Raw genomic sequence first — 23,194 nt, forward strand, 5'->3', positions numbered from 1 at the left:
CCCCAACCCCAGGGAACCCCAGAACTCCACAAAAAACAGTCTTCAAAGCTCCCAAAACTTTCCCCAGCTCCAACTCCTATTGCAACTCCGACTGAAAAGGTATTGTTCCCATACAGTTCCAAAGCTCCCGGGAGTGTGGGAACCATTGGAACGGGTTTCCCACTTCTCTGGAGCATTTCCGGTGTAACATAGATGATATCTTGATATAGAATTATATGAAAAGTAGCTACCAGTAAGGAAACCTCAATATCAAATGTTTTTGGAGCACACAATAGAATATATAAGGCCATTGTAACAAATAATCCAATTTTCAAGCATTCTTCACCCACCCCCCAGGTCCGAAAGACTATGTGGATGCAAACTGGGATAGACCTCTCCAGTGAACTTTGCCAAAGCCCAACCTTGACTGAACTTGGCTGTATGTAATCTTTTTCAATCTCATGATAAAGGAAAACATTTTCCAATTGGAAGAAAAAATGGAAATAGACGATTTGTTTATTACACTATGACCATGTTAATTATTTCTTTCACAACAAACATATTCATCAATCTTAATAACAGCATAGTTAGTGCATAAAAAGGTGGAGATCGTTATTTACCTCGCAGACAGTTCCCATTATCGCATCAACATAACTAACTGAAATAGTCGAGTAGAGATTGATGCCATCTCTTTCAATTCCAGGAATCTCCTTCACGTTAAGGTATACATAGAGATCTCCAGCAGGGCCCCTGCATCAGTCAATAATTATAACCAACTCTATAACCTTACCAGTATGTTAGAATCTAACTGAAAGGACATGCTAAAATATTTCAGAATAATAAAACCAAGGTTCTCTCTAGAGCTATAATTGGAAGCTATAAGAAAAACAAATGCGTGACATTAAAATTTAAAAATAACTTGAACATACAAATTTACTCTAAAGAACTAAGTTCCATGTCATTTTCAACATTTATAGCTAGTTTCTTTTAACATGTCATTCCCAAGTGAGCAATTTCCTTTTGATAAATTCAAGGCTAAAGCACACAATATATATTGCTGATAGTACCCATAGTCAACTCAGTCAACTCTGACTCAGACTTGGCCAAGTTGACCAAGTTAACCTCTGCACATTCCAACTCAGTTTCCAAGTGAGCAATTTCCTTTTGATAAATTCAAGGCTAAAGCATACAATATATATTGCTGATAGTATCCATAGTCAACTCAGTCAACTCGGACTCAGACTTGGCCAAGTTGACCATGTTAACCTCTGCACATTCCAACTCAGTGATTTAAACAGTATGATGACTGATTTGGCACTGAGCTCGCTGAGTTGTACACTGATTTGGCCAATTCGGCACCACACCAATCTGACTCAGCCGAGTTGTAACTTGTACCCTACAGGTCTGTGGCACATATTTTGAGGGTAAACTTAAATTTCAAAAGGGAATTAGTGACGTGTTGCGAACGTCTCGATAACATCCCGATTTTATCTCAAAATCACGATATTTTGGCCTAGCCGATGTTTGCCGATTTTTAAAGATATTTTTATGGTATTATAATTTTGCCGATGTTTGCCGATTTTTTACCGATATTTTCCCGATTATTTGGTTTTCCAGACCCTTGCCAATTTTATCCCGATGCCGATGTTCACAACATTGGGAGTTACACCTACAAACTAATTCCACTCACCCTAAACCCTTCTCATTGAGCATTTGTAAGCATCTGCAGTTTTTGGAGCAGCACTAAAGACTGATTTGAGTCAGCTTGGAGCTTGTTTGGTAACTTTTCCGGCTGTTTACTGTTGATTTTGCTTCTAACTTGGGAGGTTACAGCCCATCTGCAAGGTCGGAGGAGGATTTGACAGGATTCATAGGTTGAAGCAACACATGGCTGGTGTAAGAGGCCAAATTTCCCCATGTGAAGTAAGAACAGAAGAGATTGGATGGATGTCAAAGAAGGCTAGCGAGGAATAGGGAACAGGGATAGAGATAGGTGCTGAAATAGGACGGAAGTGGCAACTTGCGTTGATTGAGGGATCTGGAGCAAATCCTAGTTTTGATTTTGAGGGCTCTTCCTCTATCCCTTCTAGCAATGTAAGGGAACCCTTTTGTTATGTTCCTCACTCCCATGAAAAGTAGCTTCAAATAAAGAGGAGCATTCAAATTTATTTTACTAAAAATTCCCCCACCTCTACTAGTGCCACTGCCTCTCAGTCTCAATCGAGTCAGACACATCCCACCTTAGATGAACATTGGAACAAGCAAAACAAGAAAGTTGCTTGTAAGTCCAATGCTAGATGGTAATATGATGCAAATATTCCCTTCAATGTTGCCCACTCAACTTATTAGTTATTACCAACTTATGTGGGATTCAATTATTGCTACCGGTAAGGGCTTGAAAGGCCCTAGTATGCATGACCTCAGCAAATCTCCTTTGCACAAAGAAGTTTTGTCCATAGATGAATCCTTGAACGATTTTAAAGAGTCATGGGTCAAAACATGATGTACCATCATGTTACATAAATGGACTGATGGAAGGAACCATGCTAAAATCAATTTCCTTGTCTCTTGCCCAAAAGGAACCATGTTTTAGAAATCAATTGATGCATTTGATAAGGTGAAAGACACAAACTTCTCATTTCAGCTTTTGCATGAGATTATTATGGAGGTGGGGGTGGAAAATGTTCAGATCATCACAGATAATGCCTCTAACTATGTTCTTACTAGTAAGATGTTAAAAAGCAAATACAAAGCCATATTATGGACCCCACCTGTTGCACATTGCATAGACCTCATGCTTGGGAATATAGGCAAACAAGATTTGATCAAGAACATTGTAGAGTATGCCACAAAACATTGCAAAATATATCAACCACTAACGGGTATCGAACCTAATGAGGAAAAACACAAGGAACAATGATTTTTTGGCCTGCCATCACGAAATTTACAACTCACTTCCTCATGTTACAATCTCTCTTTTCCCAAGCGCAAAACTTGCAAAAGATGTTTTCAAGTAATGAATTGAATGGATCTCAATGGGCCTGTAAACAAGATGGAAAAGACATTGTGAAAACACATTTTGAAAAAGAGAAGCAAATGTTGATTTGGGGTAGCATCGGGTGTGCTCTAGCCACGAAATTTGGTGGAAAGGTTGGGGCACATGAAATCTCCAATACCCAGAAAGAGTTTGGGCAGATTCTAAACAGTTCAGGAGATATTAAAATAATTAATATTTTTAATGGAATCCCTAAGTATAAACTTAGGGAAAATAAAATATTAATGTGTATTAATATGAAACTATGTTAGAATGGTCCAAAAGACATGGATCAAGCCAAATCTAATCTTAGTCGTTGATTAGGGACTTAATCTCGGCCATTGATTTGTCAACGAGAAAAGTATAAGAGGAGGCTTGAGGGTCACTTGGAGAACACACTGAGGGAGACCAGTCAATTCAATTTCTGGAGCAGGGTTAGTTGAGAAATTGAACCAGTGGTCTGGAGAGCAGTCAGGAGGCAGCAAGTACGAAACAGAGAGACGGGAGATCAGCGCAGAGGCAGAAGAGGCAGACGTAGGGACCAGAGGAAGCCACGTAGAGGCAGCAGAGACTACGCAGAGCTAGCAAGGCCTGCATCATCCACACAGAGGCTGCAGGAGTGACGCAGAAGGTCAGAGAGGCTACGCAGAGCCTCAGTAGGTTGACACAGAGGTCAGTAGGGCCCACATTGGGTTCAATAGAAGTGCTGGAGAATTTGTCTATTTGTGGGTAAGCCAGTTTGGCACCCTGTAGTACTAGAAAATTGTTGAATAATAAATTGCACCGGTTTTCCCATATTGGGTTTTTCCGGGGACATTAGTCCAAAATAACTGTGTCAATGTGTTGATTCTTGTGCATATGTTTGTTTCTATATTACGGTGTGATATCTGCAACAATATTTATTTTAATGTTTGTTGAAGTAATTTCATGAATAGCTTTGGTGAAATAATTAGGAAAATTAAATCAGTTGTTGCAGTGATAAAATTTTCACATGGTATTAGGGCAAGTAATCAGAGACAGAAAGGGAGAATCAGTTATGGGTCGAGACCATGATGTAGAGGCATCTACCTCAGGGGACTCAAGCAGATTTTCAGAAGATTGCACAAGAGGAAGAGATTTCGATTTCTCTATGTTGGCTTCCAGGCAGGAAGAAGAAGTGGCATGTATGACTAGCGTTGCATCATCAGAAGTATGGTATATAGACAATGGAGTCTCGTAGCATATGACGGGAATCAGGGAGTGTTTCTTAGAATATCAAGAGCAGAAGATGAACTTTCAGATCACCATGGGGAATAAAGCAAAGTGTATTTCAGTAGGAAAGGGTACCATAGTTTTTCAGACAAAATGGGAGAGCGGTTTCGTGCCACAAATGTGTTGCATGTACCAGGATTGGGGATGAACTTACTTTTTGTGTCACAACTACAAGGCAAGGGCTATGATGTCTACTTCATCAAGGAAAAGGTATACGTCAAACACCCGAGCTGGAAAAAGAAAGTGCAGATCGGGATCAAAAGTAATCAGTTGTATAGATTACAACTAGAATCTCCAATGGCACTAATAGGCAGTCATGGGGACAAGGACTTGAACGAACTATGGCACAGAAGGATGGGTCACTTGCACCATGGAGCTCTGAGAATTCTCAGGAGCACTGTAACAGGAGTTCCGGATCTGAGTACGGAATGAGATGATGTATGCAGGGGATGCGCTCTAGGAAAGTATGCCAAGGCGGCATTTCCTAGGAGCAAACACAGGGCCAAGAGTGTACTAGGATTGATACACTCAGATATATGAGGACCCATGTCCGTCAAAGCTCTAAGTGGTGCCGAGTATTTCCTTACCTTCATTGATGACCACTCGAGGAAAACTTGGATCTATTTTCTAAAAACCAAGGATGAGGTTTTCTTTCGATTCAAGGAGTTCAAGGCTTTAGTGGAGAATCTGACTGGTAAGAAAATAAAAGTCTTGCACTTAGATAATGGTGGAGAGTATGTCGATAAGGACTTCACTGATTATTGCACTAAGGAGGGCATCAAAAGAGAGTGGACAACTCCCTATAATCCGGAGTAGAAAGGGGTGGTAGAAAGAAAAAACAGAACCATTGTAGAATCAGCTAGGGCCATGTTGTATGATCAGGATATGCCAAAATCACTGTGGACGGAAGCATGCAACACAGCTGTCTACGTTCAGAACAGGACTCCTCATCGGGCATTGGGCAAGATTACTCCAAAGAAAGTCTTCACTGGGAGGACGCCTAAAGTCAGTGATTTCAGGATATTTGGGAGTTTAGCATATTGCCGCATATGCGAAGAAAAGAGGAAGAAGCTGGATCAGACTGCAGAAAAGGGGTATCTGGTAGGATATGGCGAGAATGCTAAGGCATACAGAATCTATCTTCCAGGGAGTAGGAAGGTAGTAGTACGATGAGATGTAAAGTTCATGGAGGGCAGAGCTTTCAGAAGATCTCACAAAATGCCTTCGAGGAGCAGTTAAAAGAGGATTCGTTGGTCATGCCTCTTCAGCCAACGGAAGTGAAGAATCCTTCCTCGGGTCAGGAAGATTCTCAGGATGAGGAGGAAGAGAGAACAGAAGCACCTACTGGCAGAGGAAGAACCAGCAGAGAACTTCGTCAAATTCTGCATGATGCAGAGAACTTCATCGGTGAGCCAAGGAACAATAAGAGGGAGCGAAAACAACCAGACAAGTATCAGGCATTAGTAGCTTAGGATGGGGAGCCTGCCAATTTCAAGGAGGCAGCTCAGCATCAGGTCTGGCTAGATGCGATGGTGGAGGAGTATAACTCCATAATGGTAAACGATGTCTGGGAGGTGGTGTCAAGGCCTCAAGACAGATCTGTGGTAGATTCAAGATGGATCTACAAGATCAAATATGTTGTGGACGACAGTGTTGAAAAATACAAGGCCAAGTTTGTGGCTAAGGGGTATGCTCAAAAGGAAGGGATTGACTATGAGGAAACCTTCGCCCCGGTAGCCAGGTATACATCTATTAGGACCGTGATATCTCTTGCAGCCCAGATGGGATGGGAGATCCATCAGATGGATGTCAAGACGGCATTTCTGAACGGGGTAATAAAAGAAGAGGTATACATTGAACAACCAGAGGGCTTTGAAACTCATGAGAAGAAGTCTCATGTATGCAGACTGAAGAAAGCCTTGTATGGGTTGAAGCAGGCACCGAGAGCGTGGTATGGTTGAATAGATGGATACTTGCAGAAGATGGAGTTTGTCATGAGTGACGCGGATCTGAATCTCTACTATCTGGTCGTAGAGAATGAGCCACTTATCTTAGTATTACATGTGGATGATCTCCTTCTGACAGGATCATCCAGACTCATTGAGGGCTGCAAATAGAATCTAGCCACAGAGTTCGATATGAAGGATCTGGGACAAATGCACTACTTCCTAGGGTGAGAAATTTGGCAGCAGAAAGGAGATATCTTCCTTGGGCAAGGAAGGTATGCTACAAAGATCCTGAAAAGGTTTGGGATGGGAGACTGTCAACCTATGGCTACGCCAATGATCACCATCTGGAAGAAGATTGATGCATCAGAAGACAAGGATGTCGATCCCACCCTATACTGACAACTCATAGGGTCCCTAATGTATCTGGTCAATACCAGGCCAGATATTTGCTATGCTGTCAACACCCTCAGTCAGTTCATGGTGGAAACAAAGAGGGCACATTGGGCAGCAGCCAAACACGTTCTCAGGTATTTACAGGGAACAGTTGATTATGGGCTCTTATACACCAAGGGAAAGGATATCAGGTTGAGTGGATTTACTGATGCAGATTGGGCCGGAAGTTCAGTGGATCGCAAAAGTACCTCTGGGTACTGTTTCAACATTACATCAGGAATGACCTCCTGGTGCAGTAGGAAACAGAAGTCTGTGGCTCTGAGCTCATCTAAGGCAGAATATATGGTAGCAAGCACAGCTTCGTGTGAGGCCATATGGCTTAGAAAACTGTTGGTGAACCTATTCAGAAGAAATATGGAGGCAACCAGGATCATGTGTGATAATCAAAGTTGCATCAAACTCTCTAAGAATCCAGTATTCCATGATAGGTCGAAGCATATTGATATCCGGTGTATATTGATATCAGAGACTATGTCCAACGAGGAGCTGTATAGTTGAGCTACACTCCTACAGGAGAACAAGTGGTAGATATCCTCACCAAGGCCCTTGGAAAGTCAAAATTTGACTACTTCAGGGAAAAGATGGGGATGGTAAAGAACCCCTTTCAAAAGTAGTGTGTTAGCAGCACGAATGAAGAGGGAGTTGCAATGTTGGGAGAAAGGACCAGCAGCAGCATAGATGCAGAGGGAGTTGCAGTGCGGATGCAGTGTTGGGAGAAAGGACCAGCAGCAGCACGAATGCAGAGGGAGTTGTAGTACAGATGCAACAGTGGCAGTAGCAGAGTGATGGGCAGCAGTACAAGATACAGCAGTGTAGAAGATGTTGGGCAAGGAGGCTTAACATCAGCACAGGGACCGATACCGGATGATCAAGGTAATACTCAGTGAGGAGTATTACTAGAGCACTGTGCTCGCTAAGAGGGAGTGTTGATTTGGGGTAGCATCGGATGTGCTCTAGCCACGAAATTTGGTGGAGAGGTTGGGGCACATGAGATCTCCAATAACCAGAAATGGTTTGGGCAGATTCTAAATAGTTCAAGAGATATTAAAATAATTAATATTTTTAATGGAGTCCCTAAGTCTAAACTTAAGGAAAATAAAATATTAATGTGTATTAATATGAAGTTGTGTTAGAATGGTCCAAAAGACATGAATCAAGCCAGATCTAATCTTAGCCGTTGATCAGGGACTTAATCTCAGTCGTTGATTTGTCAACGAGAAAAGTATAAGAGGAGGCTTGAGGGTCACTTGGAGAACACACTGAGGGAGACCAATCAGTTCAATTTCTGGAGCGGGGTTAGCTGATAAATTGAACCAATGGTCTAGAGAGCAGTCAGGAGGCAGCAAGCATGGCACAAAGAGACGAGAGATCAGCGCAGAGGTAGAAGAGGCAGACCCAGGGGCCAGAGGAAGCCACGCAGAGCCAGCATGGCCTGCGTCACCCATGCAGAGGCTACAGGAGTGGCGCAGAAGGCCAGAGAGGCTGCGCAGAGCCTCAGTAGGCTGACGCAGAGGGTTTCAAGCTGACGCAGAGGTCAGTAGGGCCTACGTCGGGTTCAGTAGAAGTGCTGGAGAATTTGTCTATCTGTGGGTAAGCCAGTTTGGCACCCTGTTGTACTAGAAAATTGCTGAATAATAAAATCCTCCCTTGCTGTACCAGTTTTCCCACATTGGGTGTTTCCGGGGACATTAGTCCAAAATAACTGTGTCAATGTGTTGATTCTTGTGCATATGTTTGTTTCTGTATTACGGTGTGATATATGCAGCAGTATTTCTTTTAATGTTTGTTGAAGTAATTTCATGAATAACTTATGGTGAAATAAGTAGGAAAAGTAAATCAGTTGCTACAATGATAGAATTTTCACAGCAAACGTTGTGAAAATTGCCAAGAGCCTTGTTAAGATGTTGCAGTTGATGGATGGGGAGAACTTGACCATCAGTTGCATTTATGAGACTATGGATCAGGCAAAGAGCAAATAAACGCAACATACAAGGATAGAGTAGGTAAGTATGCATCCATTTAGGAGATTATTAATAACAAATGGAACAGTCAACTCCACCACCCTATACATGAAACTAGGTATTTCTTAAACCAAAGGTATTTCTTGAACCAAAGGTATTCTTATAGAACACAATTACAAGAAGATCAAACTTCAAAGGTCAAAGATGGATTATACAAATTCCTAGAGTGCATGGTCCCCAATTACGTAGAAATTGGAGATACACTAATAGATTAATGCTTTCTCTAGAGCCACGGTTACCTTTGGCAAAAACATTGCAAATATTGCAAAAGACGTGGACCAACCACCTAAACATTTCCTAAGATTTATTTAGTTTAGCCAAATTCACAATCTATTTTGTTGAACTCTCTGTCTTTGCCAATGTTGCAGGAACCATCCCCCCTAGGGATCCAGAGGCGCTACCGCGTCCCATACGGATCCGCAGGGGCCCTATCTACGATTCCGGCTGCCTGATCCACGGTTCCAGAAAGGATCAGGTGCAGATCTGTGGAGGTTCAAGCACGTATCCAACGAAATCACCAGCGGATCCAAGAAAAGGTGGACGGTTCACACGATTCCGCGAGGCTTTTTTGTTTTTTGTTTTTTGGAAATTTCGAACTGTTATGTGAGGAACTATGCTTTCTGAATACTCCCAAGGTGCCCCTTGATGCTTCCTTGATGCTTCCTAGATGCTCCCTAATGGTAATGTTAAATTCTTAAAGTAAAAGAGACATTCTCCTTTATCTTTCATTTCCATCCTTTTACTTAAATTTTTAACATTACCATGAAATGACTCAGGATGTCTGAGAGTGGTTCCAGCCTCATCAAACTTCACATGGAGAAAATAGAATTTCACATCCCATTCAAAATTCAACAGACTTCACAATTTTCAAGATCAATGGGATTGTGGTGTTTCATTGGATTATATCATGTATAAGGGCATCTGATTAGCATTTAATCAAGAGCACCAAGCCCTATATGTACCCCAGTGTTGGTGTTATTGATTGTTGAACTCCTTTGTCATGGCCTTAGCAATTATGTACCCTTCACTCAAGTCAAAATCATTGATCAGGCATGTTAAGCTTTCTCTACCATATTATAAGGCTTGGATTACGCTGTTTGATCAAAATTAGGCAATGTTAACTAATATCCCTATACAACTAAAGTAAAGGCAAAGGCTAGACAAGAGAAGAGGAAACTAGATTCTAGATGGTTGATGCTGGAATAATTAATCATTGATGTATAATGGATGCCATTTCTGTCTTGATTTATGTAAAAATATGCATGTTTTCATGTCTTTTACAACTAGTTTGGTATTTTGGATGTTTTTTTAATACAAATGCAAATATATATAGTAGATGTTTCTGAGATGCTTCGCTTCCTAGATTTTGGGAAATGACGCTTCCGCGTCCTCACTTCCAAAAAACGTCCCCGATTCGTCCCCGCTTCATGCAACGTTGGTCTTTGCAACAAATTAATGGGAGTCATTCAATAGCCAAATGCAAAAGTTTGCAATTTGAGCCCTAAGTTAAATTTGCAATGCTTCCCTGTGTGAGTGCAATTGACTTTTTTAAAATGAATTCACATGAAGAAGAGAAACCATTTGGCACAAAAATGGTCGAATGATCCCGTCTTCATGTGACATGTAGTACCTGTTCATTTTCTTAAAGAGAAATTTGATCATGTAGATTGATAATTACTTCCAATGATTTCCTAAACAAGTTCACTTATGTCACATTCATCATTAAGCAATTATACATAAAATATCTCAATCATAATGCAATAATGACAATAGGATCATAAAGAGACAACCAAGCACATAAAGAGAAACAAATTATTCACATGGGAAACCCAAACTTGGGAGTAAACATAGCAATCCTTTCTAGGAGAAATTCTTCAATTCAGCAAAAGGTACAATCTGATTTCCAGTCAAAACAGGTCAAACTGACCACAGAAACAAATAATTCAAAGTTGGCCAAATAAACCAATTTCAGCATTCTTGTTGTTGCCTTAGAAATTTGGTCAATACTGGTCAACATGACCAAATTTCGGCTTCCTGCAGCCACATGTGCGAGCTAGCCTGTTGGTCAACGTTGGTCAAATATAAGAAAAACTTGGCTGCCACAGAAGTATATCCTCCACAAAAAACTTGGCCTCTTTCCTTAGCTCCTTCACATGTGTGAACAAAAGAATAAATGGTGTGAGATGATCCGAATTGCACCCAAGTGATCAGGTCGAATGGCAATATATAGTGGTTTTAGGGTGCCCCAAAAGGTGTCTCCTTGGCTAGCTTGACATGAATAGCTTGGAGCCGACTTGTCGTTTAGAGACAAAATAAATTCAAATTTTAATTTGAATTTATTCATTTTAGGGGCTTGCTACTGCACAAACTAACAGGGGTCCTAAAGGAATAACTAGTAGGGCACAACAACAATATGGGACAAAGGCCCACTATCACCACAGCCTATGTCCCCTTCTTTCCTTGTATTTTCACTGACGGGAGGAGTCCCAGTATCCCTCACTTATGATAGACATCCCTACGATAAGTTTGAAGTGAGGCAAGGCGGCTCATTCAATGGAAAGGCTCCGTAAAGGTGCAAGCTTTAGGAGAAGCTAGAAAGGCTTTCCACGAAAACCCCCTTGTGATAGATAGCTACACAAGACCTAGGGTTGATGTGTATGCCAAGATATAGGTTCATCCAAGGTCATGGTAGGTAAGAGAAAAGGCTTTGTATGATGTACTTCAACAAGTAGATAAGCATAAACCTTCAAGAAATCCCCAAGTCAAGGCAGCTTCAAGGGTTCCCACTTGGTACGAAGGCTAGGGTATCAAATATCTTGAAATCCAACAGTGAGAATGACCCCAAAACTAGAGGATACCTACAATAAACACCAGTGCGGGAGACTATCAAATTAGTTTTAAAAGATCTCAAACCAAAGGGATATCGCACCAAGCCCTAGAGGGGCTACTTATTCTTGAAGGATGAAGAATGAAGAGGGAGAAAAGAAGGTGAAAAAGTGAAGTTCGTTAAGTTGATATGATCATGAATGATTTCTAGACTAGTGTCTGCCTTTTGGGAGAAAATGGAATCAAGATAAACCAATGAAACAGGAATCGCCGATTCCGGCGATTAATCGCGAGTGCAAGTCGGATCGGCGGCAAAAAGTTCCGTTTCGAATCTGGGCGAGTCAACTCGCGTTGACCGAGTTTAACTCGTGGTCAACGCGAGTTTGACTCGCGATTTATGCGATTTCTGCGATTTCTGCCGATTTTAACGAGTCCCGCCAAATTCAATAGGGTTTTCGCCGGTTCCGGTTTGCCGCGTTTGCGTTTATAACATTCCCGTGAATTGTTTAACTGTTTAACGGTGATAACATTGCCGCGTTTGCGTTTATAGCATTCCCGCATTCGAACGACGAAGCCTTCGAAGCACATTCCCTGTCGAACGACGAAGCCGCATTCGAAGCACAGTCCCTGTCGAGTCTTGTGAAACTCAGGTCACAGTTTGGCGATTAAGTGTGAGGTATGCATTAATAATAAGAAGCATTGCATCTATTCGACTGTCCGAGGCTTGGGTACCGGTAGCTTGCATCGCATTTTGATTTGATATACGTTATAATAGGACGGTTTACAGGATTTCTCTGCAGACAAAGTTTCACAAAATTCTTGCCTTCCTCTGAAAGATAGTCTGGGATTGCCGGTAGCTCCTTACTGTTCCCAATTTTAAACATTGCACTTCAAACTTCATTGTGCAATTCCTTTGCTTCTTTTGTGTGCCTGTTCGTTACATCATTCCAAATCTTGTCAACATGCTGTCTGTAGACATCCTCAAATGTATTCATGTTTCGCAATCTGCCATCTCCTGTTCAATAAGTCAATCAGTCTTGGTTGGCAAGGAGTTAATATCCCGGTCCAATAAGCCAATCAGTCTTGGTTGGCAAGGAGCTAATATCTCTGTCCAATATGTCAATCAGTCTTGGTTGGCAAGGAGCTAATATCTTGCCAAAAAGATTAAAATTAAATTTGAGTCTCCATAAATGTCAACCTTGTAAAGGCCATGGTCTAGACTCTAATGTCCTTCTCAATCCATGCAAAACTGTAAAGAGTCCCACAGCCGTCACGGTTGATATGACAATGACTAATTGAAATGAGCTTTTGAAGTTACTAGGCTTGAAATTGACAAAAAAATGGCGAGGCAAAAAAGCCAATAGTTTGAATTGGATCAAGAAGATATTGGGAAAGACTTTGCAAGTACAAAAAATAAATATATACACTCATTTTGGCATGCCAAGAAGAGGTTGAAATTGCAGCAACCTGTAATTTGGAAAAGATTAATTTAGAACATATTATACAAAATTTTATATGACTGTGACAGTTGGCTTTGGTATGGACTCCAAGCTTAAAACTGTGCCTCAAGGACTGAGCCCTCCAACAAATCTGAGCCACAATTCTGTTCCTAGGTGACTGTTCCAAGTAGCACCAAGTCTGAGCTTGAAGCAGCTACAGGTGAATGTAATTTAATTAAGTCTGCAACAATGATCACAGGTAATTCCGAGCTATGAGCTATCTCGTATCTCCAGAGTCCAAAGTTTGATGACTGTCCACTCTGGAATCTGCAATAGGATGCTTTCACTGAGAGGAATGCTCTGTCATTGAAATACACTCCCTAACACCAGATCCATGATTCCATACACTGCTGATTCAAGTTTCAACAGAGACCATATTTCTATCAGCAAAACCTGAATACTGTACAAGCCTACAAGGCTTCTTTCATGACTATCTTGGTTCACACCAGAGGAGTGAAATGTATGAGAATTTGATCCATATACAGATGACCAATGCTCTACCCATACTACCCAGTCAGAGTTACAGATATGAGTGTTTTGTCCATCTGTCTTCATTTACTTTTTTAAATTTCTAGCATATTTTAAATTTTTGGATGATTTTTAAATTTGATTTTTTCTTGTCTTTCACAGGAGCCACAAATTAAATAGAAGCCGGACTCCAAATCTTAACAGAAGCCACAAATTAAACACAAGTTCAAAGCAACAACAATGCCGAGAGAGAAGGACTTTGCTTGGGCTTATTGTGACAGGATTCCCGGAGACCCCAGGCTCCTTTGTAAATTTTGCAAAACAAAATGTAGTGGAGGCATTTATAGATTCAAGTTCCACCTTGCACAAATAACTGGCCATGATATAGGTATTTGCGACAAGGTTGACGACAATGTCAAACACCAAGCAGCCTTGGCCCTTGAAATGTTAGAGCAGCATAATGCCAAGAGAGCAAAGCAAACTGCTGAAATAGGAAATGTTGGAGTTGATACTTTTTCTGCCACTAGCCCCATGTCACCTCAATCTGTTGAATCCTCAATGCCGTTCCCAAGTTTTCCACACATGCCTCCAAGGCCAAGTCAAACTCAAAGCCATGCCAGTCCTTCAACTCCTTCCTTGAACACTGGAGGTGGAAACATAAACGCCTTTTTTGCTCCCCGCACAAAACCCGGTTCCCAACCTACCTTGGATGGCACTAGTTGGAAAAAAAATATCCATAGTCAGGCAAGGAAGGCCATTGCTAACTTTTGGTACTATTCTGACATACCTTTCCACTGTGCCAGAAGTCCTTATTGGCAAGCTATGATTGATGCAATTGCTGTTGCAGGTCCAGGGTTCAAAGCGCCTACATTAGAGAGCCTTAGGACAGATATGTTGTTAGAGAGTGTTGAAGATGTCATGCTTGTGCTAGCTGAGTTTCGTTCATCATGGGTAGAAACAGGGTGCACCATCATGAGTGATGGATGGACAGATCAGAGGAATAGAACTTTAATAAATTTCCTTGTATCTTGTCCCGCAGGCACAATGTTTCTCAAGTCAGTGGATGCTTCAGATAAGGTTAAGACTGCCCAACTTATCTGTGAAATGATGGAGGAAGTCGTTCAAGAAGTGGGAGAAGAAAATGTTGTACAAATTGTCACCGATAATGCAACGAATTATATGGCTGCTGGTAGACTTTTTGAGATGAGGCACCCCACTATTTTTTGGACCTCTTGTGCTGCCCATTGCATAGATTTAATGCTTGAGGACATTGGTAAGCTTCATTGGATACATGAGGTTGTGGAGAAGGCAAAATCCATAACCAAATACCTATACAACCACACTATTGTCCTAAACACTATGAGAATATACACTGAAGGTAAAGAAATTGTTCAACCTGCAGTGACTAGATTTGCAACAAATTTCATATCTTTGCAATCTGTGTTTGAGCAAAAGATAAATCTGAAGAGGATGTTCTTGGGACCTGAGTGGATGGGATCTAAACATTCCAAGACCCCTGAAGGCATCGAAATTGCTGCACTTATGTTTAATGATGGCTTCTGGAAAGATGCTGAAGAGATTATTGCTGTGACGGAGTCCCTTGTTAGAGTTCTCAGGTACTTTTAGTCTTTTAACTTTTTCATTTTTTAAATTTCATTTCAAGCTTCTTTTAATTTACAATGTTTCATATTTCTTTAAATTTGAATGCTTGAACTTTCAGGATGGTTGATGGTGACAAACCCGCTATGGGTTACATTTATGAGGCGATGGATCTCGCAAAGGAGGCCATCAAAAGAAGATATGGGGATGATGAGACAAAGTATATGCCTCTTTGGGACATTATAGATGCACGTTGGGATAGGCAATTGCATTCCCCCTTACATGCTGCTGGGTACTTCTTAGACCCACAATATTTTTATGATAAGAGCAAATTTAATGAGGATGGGGAGGTTGGCAGAGGACTTATGACATGCTTGGAAAGGTGCTTCCCTGATCCAGAACAACAAAGTCGTGTCTTTTCCCAACTACAAGATTATAGGGCACCATCTAAATTGTTTGCCTATACCAATGCTATAAGACAAAGGTCAAAGATGTTGCCAGGTACCCAGCTTGAAGGCTTCATCAATTCATTAAATTTGTTTAAACTTTATTTTGTATGTTAAATCAAAATGTTTTATTAAATTTTCTTTTCTTTTTAAGTTTTTACTATTTACTAATTTGGTACTTCTAGTCTTCTACTCACAAACCCTTACCACTTGCTAGGTCTTTGGTGGCAAAACTTTGGTAGTGATACGCCAGATTTGAAGAGATTTGCCATTCGAATCTTAAACCAAGCATGCAGTGCTTCAGGTTGTGAACGCAACTGGAGCATGTTTGAGAAAATACATTCTAAGAAGCGCAACCGATTGACACAAAAGCGCTTGAATGACCTTGTATTTGTCCATTACAATCTACGACTTCGCAACAAACAAATACAAGGTGAGATTCGAGAGCTTGAATTTGAAGGTTTCATAATCTAGTTCATACTTTAAAAGTTTAAAGTTCAAACTTCAAAGTGAAATTTTAATTCACATTTCAATGTCTCATGATAATGGCAGGTATTGATCATTCACCAATCGACCTTGAAGAGTTAGATTTGCAAGCTACAAATGCGGCAGAATGGGTTCAATTAGATGAGCCTCCTCTTTTCAGCCTTCATGACTTGGAGAACTTTGAGAGTCAAGCAAGCGAAGGAGTGGGAGGAATCGCTTCTAGTTCTCACTCTTAAGAGTCTTAGACTCTTAGTTGCTGATTTTTTTCTGATTAGTATGCAGTTTTTAACTTTTTTGTAAACTTTTAGAAGCATATGCTTCTAAGGACTCAAGACTCAGTGCTTTGGATCATGTGTGGACTCATAACATATATGAGATACTTATTTATTCATGATATTTTGGACATCTATTGATATTATGCATTGTTTGGACATACCTTTACCCAATATTAATGAAAAATGGTTTTTTTAATTCAATATATGTGTATATTTTTATTTAATGAATTTGCCGATTTTTTCCCGATTTTTTCCCGATCCGATTAAAACTTTCGCTCTTTTGCCTCGCCGATTTATTGCCGATTCCGTGTCTGGTAACATTGAGATAAACCATAAGATGGCAATTCACTCTTCAAGGAGACCTAGAAGAAATTTTGCTACCCTAGATGCAGCAGCAACAAAACAACTTCTAGAATTTTATACTTCAGTGACAATTTTATGGAGTTTCAAGGATGCATATTAATCAAACCTCTAGGAACATTCATTCAATCTTCATCTAATGAGTAACACATACAAAATTCCAATAGTTTTCAATGGTCCAAGCAATTTGCATCAATCAGGGCACATTTATTCACCATAAGGACAAAATTTACATGCATTAGACATTTATCAAAATAGAAACATAGCATCATATGGCACTTACAAGAGAAAGGAGAGTACATCCATCCATAATATTGCCAAAAAGAAGCTCCAAGATAGCCAATGAATTTATCCAAACATCATAGTTCATCAAGAAAGATCCAAATTTCGTCCTCTACCATAGGTCCAAGTTCTTTTTCAAGAGAAAATCGAAATCCAAGTGATGATCCTTTATGTTGAATTTCCACGACCTTGGGTCTAGGTTAGAGTCTTAAAATCACTCATGTTACCAAACCAAGAATCTTAACCATAAACTACTTTGCACGGCAGAATAAAATAGCAGGACATCACATATGCATAGAATATAGACAACTTCTTAATTTTTCAACCCAACTTCGTTATATTAATCCAGTGGATATAATACAACTGTCTAGGGTTCCCGTACTAGGGATAATGGCCCTCAATCAGCTCCTCTTGGTCGTACCTTGTACCTACCCGATCCTTCGACTCTCAGTCTGCAGCTTCTACCTGTATCAATGCTCCAAGTCCATCTGACCACTAAATCTCGACTATCCAATCTGCTCTCTAGTTGTGCCTTAGTCCATCAAGGCCACAACACATCGAGACTCCTGTCGAGTTGTTCACGGCTCCACTTGTGAACAACTCTGGAATGCCCATTGTTGCTCCTCAGCTACTCAGGGACTTACGCCCACTATGGTCTTCATGCGCTGCACCGATGAAGACCAACATAGGGCACGGAGGGCTGCCACCTAGTACTGCAAGATGCCCATCTCCCACAATGAACACAAACTAGGAGGGCGGCCCATCTTCTGCTGTAGATGTCCTTCTCCACAAACAAGTCTCGATCTCCACAAACCTGCTCCTAGTTGATCAGACCCTTGAGCTCATCAATTGTCGCTCTCACAACCACCTTTGTTGATCAAGGTGTTGGTCACTAGGCTCCAACTTCAACACTATCACACTGTCCTCCAGCAAACCATAGGTGCCCAATCTCGTACACACTTGCGCTTCTCTCACGCTACCCTCCAACAGCCCACGAGAGACCAAGTCCATGTTGTAGCGTATGCTCCTAGTTAGGGCATCCCCACACCTAGGAGACCCTTACACATGGCTGCCCACAGACTCCACCAATCTGCCCTTTGTTCTGCAATAGAGGAGCTATTGCACAAATATGGGCACATCATTAATTTGTCCTCTCCTAGGACACCATCAACTCAACAACCAAGGGAACATTTGCAACACTCCTTGTTAATCCTCTTGCCTTCCAATCTAATGTACCTGCTATCACCTTGGTTGCTTGGTAGGCTTCAAAACAGTCCACGTGGGCTCCTCCAAACAGCTCCTAAGGTCTCCTTCAACTACCCATCAACCTGATCCAAGCACTGGATGAACTCTTTGACCAACATCCCTACAACCACTGCTCCAAATTAGTTTGTACTGCCGCAACAAGTCTTCTTTTGTTTGGTGACTAGTTAGGGCACCCACAAGTTGCAACAGCCCTTAGAACAATCACCAAACAGCCCTTAAATGACTACGACCTCTCCTAGTATAGGTCTCCTCCACCTTGCTGAAAGGATAGGACATAGAATAGCCCTTACGCTTGCCCTCACTGAGATGTTATGGCCTGTGGCCTAGCACTCAGTCTTGTTGTAGCACAAAACACCCTTCAAACACTGATTTAACCCCATACAAGGCCTCCAACCAGACTTGTTATCTTTCTACCTCCACGTTGCTAGTTTAGGGCTTCAATTAACCCCACAACAGCCCTACGCATAGCCTTTTTGTGTGGTTAAGGGTCTGCGGCCTTACCACAGGTCTATCCTCCTTCCAAGACTTGCTAAGGCAGAGGTGCCAGCCCTCAACGCAACTCTTAGATAGCAAACAAACCTTACCTTTGCCCTCGGCTCCCTTCCTGCAATCTTGACCTCCAAAACTAGCCCTGAAACAGTCCTCAAAATCACCTCGTTGTCCAGTCTTTTGTTGCGGCCTTCAAGCATAGGGCCTCGACCCTTACTCCAGCAAAACTCAACTTCCAACCAGCCCTTGGTCACCTGCAAATACCCTTGACACAGACCTAAACCTTTGTTGGTGTCCACCCTTCTTTTACTTCGGCTAGGGTACAGAGATAACCTCTCCAACGAGCTCTCCTCCAAGACGAATGTTTGCACAATTTGGATGATAAAATGACTTGCCTTCACCCTTTATTTATACAAAACAAAGGGTTGCACGAATCACTGAAGGGGCACATCTATTGGACAAATTTTACTTCAAGCCTAAATGACCTGAAAACCAATAATTACTTGTCAACTTCAACAATTCATTTCTCCACTTCTACAACTCGGAATTCGACGATTCTCGAAGCGTTGGATTCTCCTTTCCGCCCTCTATCGTCTCATGCCATCACATGTAGAAATGTGCTTCCGGAATTGCACCAAACAAGATTGGGTGCAAAACCCCAGGCCTGGGTTCTAAGCCGACAAGCCTATTTGTGGTGCTTTGACCTCTAACCCTCGAACACTAGGGCTTGGCGTAGCTCCCAAGCTACACAAAAATCAACACTTTACAAATGAGGCTTACTTTTATTTATATTAGCCTCAAGGGGTTTGATCTAGTCTAATTAACCTAATGAACCCTAAAATGACTTTAATGTGCAAAATAACAATCCTATTGGTGACAAGCCCACCAAATAGCTCAAGAGTACAAAAGAAGCCTTCCTAATGAGGTCGAAATGGTAAAATAGTGGTGCAAAGGGTTATTGGAAGGCCAAAATAAGTCCTCCATGTGCCAAGATGAAGAGGAGGGTTTCCAAAATGATGACCAAGTGGGTGGCCCCTTGCTTTTCAAGCAAAACATTTGTGGTGCCCCAACTGGCTGTGGGGTACAATGAATAGTCTCATGGGTCTCCAACTAGATCAAACATGTCGATACTCCATTAATAAGGGCTAGAATGATGATGCAAGCCCTCCCATGTCTCTTCAAATGAGACAACACACCATCTAGGCCCTGGATCAACTGTGAAGTGTCTAGTACAAATGTATGGTCAGTTGGGCAATGTGGTCCAAGTGCATCATCACGTTTGTATCACTAGAGCACGAACAAGTAAAATGTGGTGCTAAAGAAGCCTACGGCATGGCAATCAATGCTCTACTATGGTGGAGGCCCATGGCTCTCAAAGTTCACCCTACAAGTGCAATTATGACCCTTTGGAGGGCTTGGATCTCGTATAGGGGGGGGCCAAGTCTAGGATGAAGACCCACCTGCAATCTCGTATAAGATCCAACGCGTCTCCTCACTTTCCAGTATAACAATTCATTAGTGCAATTGAGTAAATAAGCTTGCAAACTGTTAGTTTTTGTAGCATTGGATGTGTTCTAGCCACGAAATTTGGTGGAGAGGCTAGAATACATGAGATCTCCAAAACCCAAAAATCGTTTCTAGAAATTCCACCTAGAGATTACTTAATTAGATTATTAGCTGACTTTTAAATATTTCCTAAGTTTTTGACCCTTTGGAGGGCTTGGATCTCGTATAGGAGGGGACCAAGTCTAGGATGAAGACCCACCTACAATCCTGTATAAGATCCAACGCGTCTCCTCACTTTCCAGTATAACAATTCATTAGTGCAATTGAGTAAATAAGCTTGCAAACTATTAGTTTTTGTAGCATTGGATGTGTTCTATCCACGAAATTTGGTGGAGAGGCTAGAATACAAGAGATCTCCAAAACCCAAAAATCGTTTTTGGAAATTCCACCTAGAGATTACTTAATTAGATTATTAGCCGACTTTTAAATATTTCCTAAGTGTAAACTTAGGGAATATGGTTAATTAATCAAAATTAATTAAGTCAAGGTGAGAATAGTCTAGAAACTCACACGGATCGACTCTGATACGATCCTAGCCCTTCATTAAGTTTTAATCTTGGTAGTTGGTGCTCCAACAGAGGATTATAAGAAGAAGTCGATGGGCACTTGGAGAACACACACCAACAGTTCGATTTCCTTGGAAAATCAATTTCTAGAGAGCAATAAAAGTTGCCGAAGAGCCAGAGATCGAAGCGAAGTCAGTGAGGGGCAGAGATAGTGATCCGGAGTAAGTTTTCCAGATCCGGAGAGGCAGTAGCAAGAGGTCGAGTTATTCCTAGTCAAGCAACAAGAGGACTGTGCAATTGCTTCAGAATAGCAACTTGATTTAGCTGGAGGAAAAATTGTTTTCAGTTCCAGATGCCAGGCAGAGGTTCCAGAGTGTCGGAGAAGCAATTTCCTCAAGAGAGACAAATAGAACAACTTCAACAGAGGCAATTCCAGGCTAGACGTCATAGGATCAGCGCAAGCACTACACATAGGCCAACGTGAGCGTTTCAGGAGGACAAGTTTCGAAAGGAAAGTTTTGTCGGGGTTGCTTGTCGAAGAAGGGTAATTCCCTTAAATAATTTTACCCACTTGTCCTCAACGTTTTATTATAAATAGAAGAGGATCTCAAGTCATTTTGTCACACATGCCTTGTGATCTCTCTCCACTTGTTTGGGTTTTGGTGGTAGAAGAGATCTATAGGAGAATACGCTGGCCTAGAGAAGATCTAACCCTAGCCCTAGACGCAGTCAAAAAAGGCTCTACATAGTCCTAGGAGGAGACACCTCTACGCAGTCAAGGAGGGTTTTACATGCAGTCAAAAGGAGGCATTTCTAGCAGCAAGGAGAGGGTTTCTATATGCTATCTAAAAGGAACTTCAACGCTGTCAAAAGAAGCCCTAGATGCTGTCAGAGAGAAGTCTAAAACATTGTCGATGAAGCATGCCCTAGCTGCAGTTATGGAGGAGTCTTATCACAGTGAAGAGAGGCTCCTTCACTGTCCTAAAAGAGGCTTCTATAATGCAGCAAGGAGAAGTTCTAACGCTGTTAATGTGCCCTAAATGTAGGTCTAGAAGAGACCCTATGCCATTGTCCAAAAGAGCCCTAAATGCTGTCCTAAAGGAGTCATATAGCCGCAGAGGAAGAAGACACCTAACCGCAATCCAAACAAGGAGTTTAAGTTGCAGTTCAGGTGTGCCATAATCTGCTGTCAAAGTACAGCTAATGCTAACCTAGTCACAGTCCTAAAGGAGGTCATATTGTCCGCAGTTGGAGAGGACCTAATCAGCAACAAATGAAGGAGGAAAGTCGTTGTTAAAGGAGCCCTTATCACAGTATGAAAGGACTCTTAGACGCAGCAAGGAAAGTGAATCTAAACCGCAGCAAGGGTAATTATATTACAGCATGGAGCATCTGTGATATTGTCACATTGTTGTAGGTGACAGCAAGGCTGTCTGGGCATGACAGTATTGTTCCTAAGCTCGATTTAAAAGGAAGAAGAATCTGCTATAAGGAGGTGCTTGATACTGTTGTTTAAAGGTTGATTGGGTCACTGTGTGAAGGGACAAAAGTTACAGTCAACTGCTGGGCTAGGCCACAGGCCATAGCCAGCAGTTGGAGGCCTTCTTTAAGTGCTGCGTTCAGACCTATAAGGCAACGTATCATTGAAGATCAGTGTGAAGGCTATCCACAGTAAATAGGTGGACTGTGGAGTATGTTTAGGGTGCAGTAGCTCTCAGATCTTGTGCCCTAACCAGAGATAAGGTTTTCCAAGATATGCTTCAGCCCTTTCAGCGTATACAAGTTGCCAGATGGGCAACCTTGTCATGATCAGCAAGCAGCAAAGGAAGGAGAGTCTTACGGAAGGAAAGCTTCAGTATTTTGGGGAAATTGGTTGAGTTGTTCTAGACTTATCATCTGTTGCATATCTTCAGTCCTTGTCATCAGATCTATTGTGTCATCTTCATGGTGAAGATCTCTAATGTTTGATCTCCTATTTTGGCAAGTCTAGTATTGACTTCAAATGTATTTGTACTATCTCCCTCTCTCTCTGTTGAACTATTGAAGAATCTAAGACGAATTGATCAAGGGTTTCCCCACATTGGGGTTTGTCCCTGGCTGGTGCCACATCTTGTGTCCTCTTGTCTTGGCTTGTCTTTTGATGTTTATGTTCTATCTGCACTTTACTATCATGTTGATGTGATTGCTAATCTGAATATGTCATTGGGCTAATATGAAAAATTGAAGTAAATTGCTCTAATCATTGAACATACCTAAAATTAATAGTTATACTCAGATTAGGCATTTAATTTAAAATCAACCCAAATTTTGCATTTCACCTAGCTTATAGGATTTGCATCTCATCTAGGATAGCCAAACATTCATCAAGCAGCAGTTCTTCATCCGGTCATTTGGTCCTTAACTGATATAAAGTAAATGGTTGACTCCATTAGGAACTGG

At 41.5% G+C, this 23,194-nt stretch overlaps 1 protein-coding gene across 6 annotated transcripts in view; it reads right to left on the reverse strand.

The window, feature by feature from the left end:
- LOC149197187 (Molecular chaperone Hsp40/DnaJ family protein) overlaps positions 1–23,194 on the reverse strand; it is a 259,324-nt gene that overhangs the window by 165,641 nt on the left and 70,489 nt on the right. For all 6 annotated transcript variants that reach the window (XR_016254743.1, XR_016254744.1, XM_089405755.1 and 3 more), the window contains one exon: positions 600–729. Coding sequence is in view for 4 of the 6 variants with exons in the window: in XM_089405755.1 (XP_089261881.1) it covers positions 600–729 (130 nt within the window). In the remaining 2 variants the exon portion in view is untranslated. The remainder of the gene's footprint in view (positions 1–599; positions 730–23,194) is intronic.

This window comes from Pinus tabuliformis, chromosome 2_2 (genome assembly GCF_031772625.1).
Source record: "Pinus tabuliformis cultivar Carrire ecotype Pingquan chromosome 2_2, CPIR1, whole genome shotgun sequence".
Taxonomy (NCBI): domain Eukaryota; kingdom Viridiplantae; phylum Streptophyta; class Pinopsida; order Pinales; family Pinaceae; genus Pinus; species Pinus tabuliformis.